Raw genomic sequence first — 8,457 nt, 5'->3', positions numbered from 1 at the left:
TATATATATATATATATGTATATATGTGTGTGTCTGTGTTTGTCCCCCCAACATCGCTTGACAACCGATGCTGGTGTGTTTACGTCCCCGTAACTTAATGGTTTGGCAAAAGAGATCGATAGAATAAGTATTAGGCTTCCAAAGAATAAGTCCTGGGGTCGATTTGCTCGACTAAAGGCGGTGCTCCAGCATGGCCACAGTCAAATGACTGAAACAAGTAAAGAGTAAGATGGTGAAGAATGTCTAGGAAATACTAAAATGCTGAGAATTTAGTCCCAGTCAGTAAATATGATTTCTCTTATTAAGATATTTCTAATGCAAAACCCTTTTGGGCGACAAAATGCACTAACATTTATTCAGGAAAACTCCTTTGATACAAGAACCTTTCAATACTTTGATTCTTTTATATCACCCTGGGATAATGTAAAGTAATACTTCTATAATGAAACTGTCATAAGAAAATGTTTGCAATATTTAGAGATTTTTGTTCTATTACTTCCTTATATATGAATATCAAATAAATGTATTTCGCACAATTTCAGCTCTGTCTTATTATTTTTCGCATAACTGTATGTGTGCGTGTATGTGTGTGTGTTTGTATGTGCGTGAGTTTGTGTGTGTGTGTGTGTGTGTGTGTGTGTGTGTGTGTGTGTGTGTGTGTGTGTGTGTGTGTGTGTGTGTGTGTGTGTGTAAAATATATATCGGAATTTGTATAATCATTCATGCATATGTATATGTGCAAGTATATATATATGAGCACATGTACTCACACACATGCATATATATATATGTATATATAATGTATGTATATATATGTATATATAATGTATGTATATATATATATATATATGTGTGTGTGTGTGTGTGTACCATGTCCTCCGTTTTTGTCTTTGTTCTTGTACATAGTCGCTAGCTTTCTTACAACAAAGTCTAATGCTCTTAGCTTAGACTTTTTGGTGGGGCAACCAGATCGAACAGTAAGGACGTCTGGTATACTTGACTGAGCAAAGAAGGCCATGAATGATCCGTCTTTTTTTTCCTGTCCTATTTGTTGTTTCTCCTGTCCGCCTTTGTAGCGTCTATCTGTCTGAATGTTTTATTGTCCTCTATTACACATTTGTTCCATTTTATACATACATATAAGGACGTCGCCTAATCGACAATATAGTAAATGCAATCAATTTTCAGAAACCATTGTAAATGAGTTGTATCAACTAAAGTAGGACTTAGAGGATTGTACGAGAAACTTGGTATGTAACCGTAAACGGAAGAACGGATGACTACTAACAGAAAAAAAACATAAACCACATATGGACATTTTAGTAATACTAAAAATACATTCGGAAAGACATATTTTAAATGATAAAAGATTTTTTAATTTCTGAATATGCAAGGCAATGTAATCCAAAACATGTCAAATCTAAATATTTACTGACTTGAATTATTGCTTGGGGCCTGATCCATTCGTTTGTAACATTCCCGTTTAGCTTTTTCCAGTAAAAACCTCTGGTGAGATGTAGTCATTTCGTCACCCTGGAATGATGAAAAAAACATAATGTTCGAAATCATGTGGTTATATGAGAAATAATTAATTCGAATTTTATATATAATATAACACAATATGATATAATATATGAAGTATTCATATGAAATCAATGTACTTATTAGAAGCTGACGTGCTGATCTTACAAATGATTGGCGAAGTAAAGCAGCGCGACAATACATAAGCAAGAATATATATTAAAGCATATATTCATCTACTCATCCAAAAACACGTGAAAACGTTCGTTTTCATACTTTCTTTAGTTGTTACGAATATTGCGTTATCAATTGTGAAACACAATTTCTTTGAAAAGTTGATACAAAATAAAAGAAGCTGTGATGATATGATTTATTTATTTTAATTTAATATTTTAAAAATTGGTTAGAAGCTGGTATTTACAAAGCAATACAGACTGGAAAATTGAAATTGCATAAACGACATTAATCTTCTATCATGAAGGACAGTGGATTGCCAAATGCCCAGAAAATGCTTTGCATTTGTTATGAGTTTCAATCTCAAAGTTTGATTTTACCTCTCATGCTTCCGCTTTCGATAAAATGTTGTTGTTGGCACTCCCTCGCTTACGACGTCGAGGGTTCCAGTTGTTCCGATCAACGGAACAGCCTACTCGTGAAATTAATGTGCAAGTGGCTGAGCACTCCACAGACACGTGTACCCTTAGCGTAGTTCTCGAGGAGATTCAGCGTGACACAGTGTGACAAGGCTGGCCCTTTGAATTACAGGCATAACAGAAAGAGGAAGTAAGAGTAAGAGAAAGTTGTGGTGAAAGAGTACAGCAGGGTTCGCCACCATCCCCTGCCGGAGCCTCGTGGAGCTTTAAGTGTTTTCGCTCAATAAACATTCACACCACCCGGTCTGGGAATCGAAACCGCGATCCTATGACCACGAGTCCGCTGCCCTAACCACTGGGCCATTGCGCCTCCACAAGTGTTGGGAGAAAAGACTTTTGACCAAAGCGATAACGATTCTGCCAGCTTATTGCCCTTCGATAAAATAAATGTCAAGTAATGCCACTGATTTCCTGTCCTCCTAGCTCAGTAGTTGGAGCGTCGGGCTCACAACCATGAGGTGGGGAATCCGATTCCCTAACCGGGCTATTTGTTGTGTTCTGGAAACTTTATTTCCCGTTGCTCTATTTTACTCAACTGCAGAAATGCGTTGCGACGTCACTGGTGCCAAGCTGTGTCGGCCTTTGCTTTTCCCTTGGTTGACAACGATGGCGTAGGAGAGGCGAAACTCGAATGCATGAGCGACGGCTGGTCTTCCACAAGAAACCTTGCTCGAAATTGTGCCTCGGACGGGAACTTTCTAAGTACAATCTCATGGTGATTCAAGACCGATGGAAGTCATCTACCCGTCCGCCTAAAATATGAGGAGTGTTTCTTTCGTTAGAAATCATTATTCTTTAAATGAGGAAACTGGTGACTGCTTGATAGATAATACAGATAGAACATCGAAGGTAGATGTAATTAAAATGTTCATTACCCAGTAGCAAGGAGTTTGATTTAATTACATTGCACTGAGCTTTGCGTTTCAGCTTTCCACTATTGCTTAGGTTTGACCGAAGCTTTAGGGTGGGACTGTTTCATACCAGATACAGAGGTGTTGCGCATGGCACGTTGCAGCTCAATTGAACAACATGTTATCTTGGCTCAAATGAGATGGACATGTTAGAATGAAAGCCAAGCGTTTGCCAAACCGTCTTTTTATGGTGAGCTCAACTCTGTTAAGCGATCACAACATAAGCCATGGAAAAGGTATAAAGACTGTGAAGGAAAACCTGAAGACTGAGAAAATGATGCTCTAGATCAGAACAAGTGGAGAGGTGCTGTTAGGACTGGTTGTAATGCGTAATGCTTAGAAGGAAAAGAATATTCAGCACTCTGAACTTAAAAGGGCCAGTCGCAAAGGAACAATTGGAACAGTAACCAACAGTGAATTTGGGTATGCATTATATGTGACCGTGTTCTGTCGTCAAAAGCAGAATACATGAACCTTATGAAATCACATGAAAATAGTAATGCCCAGATAGGTAATGATCTTGGATTCTAAACACCTCTTACGACTTGTGTCATATGTTAAAAAACTTATAAGACATATGCTAGTTCACAAAGACATTCCTTCAGAATCAGATTCCAAAGGGCAAAGATATACAAAAAACTTGAATAATATTTCTCACTTGTGTTTTAAACCCTGTCAGTCGGCAGCTGGTCCTAAAAGTCATCTAAGGGCTCATCAACGGAGGGATTGTGCTGTGTGTGTTGATGGGACGGTTATCATCTCTCAAGATGAAGCAGTCATGTATGTATGTATGTATGTATGTATGTATGCATGTGGGTACACGCTATTTACATGACACAAAGGAACAAAAACGTATCTTGGTTTACCACTAGCCGTTAGTGGAACGATTTTTGTTTGCGTTATACATATATGTGTGTGTGTTTGTGTGTGTGCGTGTGTATTGCTAATTTACATAAAACAACGGATAAAGACAGGTGAAGGAACAACAAGTACGTGTATTAGTTTGAGGTTTTGACGTTTCGAGCCTACGCTCTTCAACAGAAAGGATTGAGACGGAAAAAGAAGGAGAGAGGACGAAAAAAACGGAGAGAGAAAAAGTATATCTAGGGATAAACGGTTCAACAATATCTGTATATATATATATATTACGGAGATGCACTTGCATAGCAAGTGACCTGATCTGAGATCGTGTGCTGGAACGAAAACAATTGCAGCGTGGAAGGTGTTTATAAGCCATTTAAAATAACACACAAAATCCGTTAGATTCACTTCAACATTTAAATTTAATTTGTCAAAATATTTTCGTCGCTTTGAGACCGCGACCTGTTCACTGACAAAATTCTGATGCAGCACAGAATTTTGTCAGTGAACAGGTCGCGGTCTCAAAGCGACGAAAATATTTTGACAAATTGAATTTAAATGTTGAAGTGAATCTAACGGATTTTGTTTGTTATTTTAAATGGCTTATAAACACCTTCCACGCTGCAATTGTTTATATATATATATATATATATGTGTGTGTGTGTGGGGGGGGGTGTATATATATATGTATACACACACACACGCACATACACACACACACGCACACACACACACACACACACACACACACACACACACATATATATATATATATATAGTTCTAAATTCACCGTCTTTATATGACGTATTAACTCTGGATGTAAATTTGTCTTTCATGATGATAAGACATAGATAGGCATTTTAATCTAATACTGAATATTATATATGCATGTAAGTATGTATGTCTGACTATACCTATGTATGCACGTACGTATATATGAATGTGCGTACGTACATGCGTATGTATGCATGTATGTATGTATGTATGTATGTATGTATGCACAAGTGTGGTGACAGATGACTGGAAATGATCGATACAAGTCAAATGAATTGACTTTTAAACCAGCAGATTACTTCCTGATTTTTCTTTATATATTCTGTTATCGAAACCTATCTTAAATCAGAGAGCAAAGCAGAATTTTTTGTTTAGAATTAAATAGTATCATTAAGACATACTACTTCTTTCTATCTATTTACACACATACGCACACACAGCCAGAAGTTATAAACCGTTAATTAGTCTGAATTCTTAATTATACAATTAATGTCTTTGCAGAAACGATTACACATTTATTCACATGAATGTAATTATGGAATCCCGTAATGCTGGTAATGCTGGTAAACATTTTGCTTGGCATGCTAAGGATCCTGCCAACTCACTGCCTTAAAGAACTTAAATGTTGATTTCAAATTTTGGCACAAGGCCATTAATTCCGGGACAGTGGGTAAGTCGATTACACCAATCCCAGTGTTCAACTGTTACTTATTTTGTCGACTTCGAAGTGATGAAAGGCAAATCGACCTCGGTGGAACTTAAACATAGAAAGTTAAGTCGGAAGAAATGCTGCTAAACATTTTGTCCGGAGCCCAAATGACTCTGCCAGCTCGCCACCTTAAAGAATCTTAAAATTACGATAATAATTAAGGTGGTGACCTGGCAGAATCGTTAGCACACCGGTTAAAATGCTTACCGGTATTTCGTTTGTGTTTCCGTTCTAAGCTCAAATTCCACCGATATTGACTTTGCCTTTCATCCTTTCAGGGCCGATAAAATAAGTGCCACTGTAATTCATATCGTAATATTGCTTTCAAACTTGGCACAATGCCAGCATGTTCGGAAGAAAAAAAAGAGCGTAAGTAGATTACATCGACACCACCAGTCAACCAAGTGGTACTTATTTTATCGGCCCCGAAAGGATGAAAGACAAAGTCAATATCGGTGGAATTTGAGCTTAGAACGTAAACACAAACGAAATACCGGTAAACATTGGGGAAAAGAAATCTTTCGGTGTGTCTCTCTTGTTTCAATCATTTGACTGCAGCCGTGGTGGGAAAATGCCTAGAAAGGTTCAATATTAACAAATCAACCCCAGGACTGATGTTTTTTTTTTTTTGAGTTTTTAAAGTCTGTTATACATGACGGCTTGTTTCAGTTTCCGTCCATCAGACCCATTCACAAGTCTATACTTGGCGTCAGGCTATGATAGAAGAGACTTGCGTAATCCCACAGTGTGAATGAACCCAACACCACATGGCTGAAAAGCAAGCTTATTAATCACACAACCATATTAATGGTATCAAAGATTTTGTCTTCAACAACGGTATAATTTGAATTAAAAGCAATGAATGATGAAATAAAATAGGTTGTAACTCATATTCATCTAACATTCTACTCCTACTGCCAATACATCTTTCTTCATATCATTTTAGCGGTAACAGTTATTTTAGTGTGGCTTAGCTATAGGACCATTTCTCTGGTTTTAATTGTCAGTAACATAGTGTCACAGTTATTTTATCGAATGCAGAAAAGTAAATGTAAGAAAAAACGCTCTGGGTACATTTCATTTCATTTATAAACTAAACAGAAATAATTTAATACTATAAAATATTTCACCCAACTCTGCATAGCAATTGTGCCATCCATTTATATATATGCCCTCGTACGTGCTCGTATATGTATGAGTTCAGAATGAACGACGCGAATATCATCACAAAACAGAGTGAACCTAAAATGCAATTATCGATACCCTCTGAGAGATTAATAAAGTAGAGGTATGACATTCCGAGTTTAGGCTCTTCTTCAGAAAGATGCATAGGTGGAAAATGTGAAGCAAAGAGAAAAAAAACCAGTTCGAATGCCCAGAAGTTATAGGGAAGGAATGAGGTTTCATTAATACCAGACAAACAGGTGAGGGAGATCTACGTAAATAAGGTGCGTCTGAATCCGTATGCATGTGTGCATGCCTAACTGGCATTAAAATTTATGCGTGTGTATGTTTAGAGTAGATAACTGTAATGTGTACAGATTATGCGTGTAATGTGTACAGATTATGCGTGTAATGTGTACAGATTATGCGTGTAAATTTAAGTGCGTGCGGCTGTATCTGTTTGTGAGCCAATAAGGCGTATATATGTGCACTTCATTTTGTGCTACTGCTTACAATGTGAACCCGTGATATACAGACTAGTATGTTTGTGGATATAGTAACAAAGCATGAGCGCGTGTTTGTGTGTGAGTGTATTTGTGTGTATTTTAGTGTTAGTGTGCGCATAGGAATCCAGCATTTGAGGACGTGTATGCATTGATGTAGATTTGTAAAACGTGTGTAGATGTGTGAATACATACTCATGTGTGTGCGTGTGTAGGGAGTGGTGCTATGTCGAATAAGTATGCGCATGCGTATGTCATTATGATGAATGTATGAGTATATATTGCAGTGATGCTGTGAGTATGTATGTATTTTATATTCTGTTATTATGGTAGTTGCTTTGTTATTATGGCCCTTAGTTAAAGTGTATATGTATGGATGCGTGTATGTATATTTGTGCTGAAAGTATATGTGTGAGTGATTGATTTAGAACTGTGATGGTATGATTGGTGCGTTTGTTGGTGCGGAAGTGATATGGAAGATGTATGTGTTTCTCTGTGAACATGATTATACCATGTATATGAATGTGGAAATAAAAAGCTGTGTTTAAATGATTTTACACTAGTTAGCATGCATACTTGGTTGAATAGGAAAAAAATGTGTGTAATGAGGATTCGTGAGGTGAGGACGATGCTTATGGGGAGCGAAGGCTTGAATTGTGAAAATGAGCCCTTATTCACGTTGAAGACGAGAATTGGGACACTTTGTATAAGACTACACTGAATATAAATAGTTGCCTCGTTGAGTTAATCGCACAGCGAAAGTGGCATGCAGGCACAGCGAAAGCAGTGGACAGGGCGAAAGTGTGGTCCACTTAACAAGCCCGTTTGAGTGCCGCTTTGACAAAGGGAAGACATGAATGCAGCGTTAGACTATGTATTATCTCAAAATCGCGGTCTCAACTACGGAAAAGGCAGAGACGAAAGAACTGAGAATAGGATGTATATTAAGTAAAGGTAGAGTCTGCGGTGGTGAAGTTGGTGCAGGATTTGTTATATATGTGTGTGTGTGCATGTGTATATATGCATGCGCATATACATATGTATATATTTGTATACATATGAATGCTTATGCTTGTATATGAGCGTATGTATGCACGTATACACATATACATGTGCATCTTCAGTTTTGATGTATTTTATTACTTCATAATGCGCAGTTGATAAAAAGATGGTTAGATTCACAAAACAGACTTAAATGGAAAGACAAAGTTTTATTGGGCACCCCCACACACATACGCACACACACATATATTAATATAAACACAGATATATGTATATACATATACACATACTCGTACTCATATACGTGTGTATGTCTGTGTGCGCCTCTGCGAGTGCGTATGCGTGCATATCCCATTAT

General features: G+C 37.4%; 1 protein-coding gene across 1 annotated transcript in view; it reads right to left on the bottom strand.

Moving 5' to 3' along the window:
* Positions 1–8,457, bottom strand: part of LOC106876948 (glucagon-like peptide 2 receptor) — a 363,581-nt gene that overhangs the window by 157,936 nt on the left and 197,188 nt on the right. The window contains exon 2 of the mRNA XM_014925716.2: positions 1,437–1,533. Within this exon, the coding sequence (XP_014781202.2) occupies positions 1,437–1,533 (97 nt within the window). The remainder of the gene's footprint in view (positions 1–1,436; positions 1,534–8,457) is intronic.

This window comes from Octopus bimaculoides, chromosome 4, assembly GCF_001194135.2.
Source record: "Octopus bimaculoides isolate UCB-OBI-ISO-001 chromosome 4, ASM119413v2, whole genome shotgun sequence".
In the NCBI taxonomy this organism is placed as follows: domain Eukaryota; kingdom Metazoa; phylum Mollusca; class Cephalopoda; order Octopoda; family Octopodidae; genus Octopus; species Octopus bimaculoides.
Note: the sequence above shows the minus strand (reverse complement) of the source record. Positions and strands in the feature narration are given on the sequence as shown.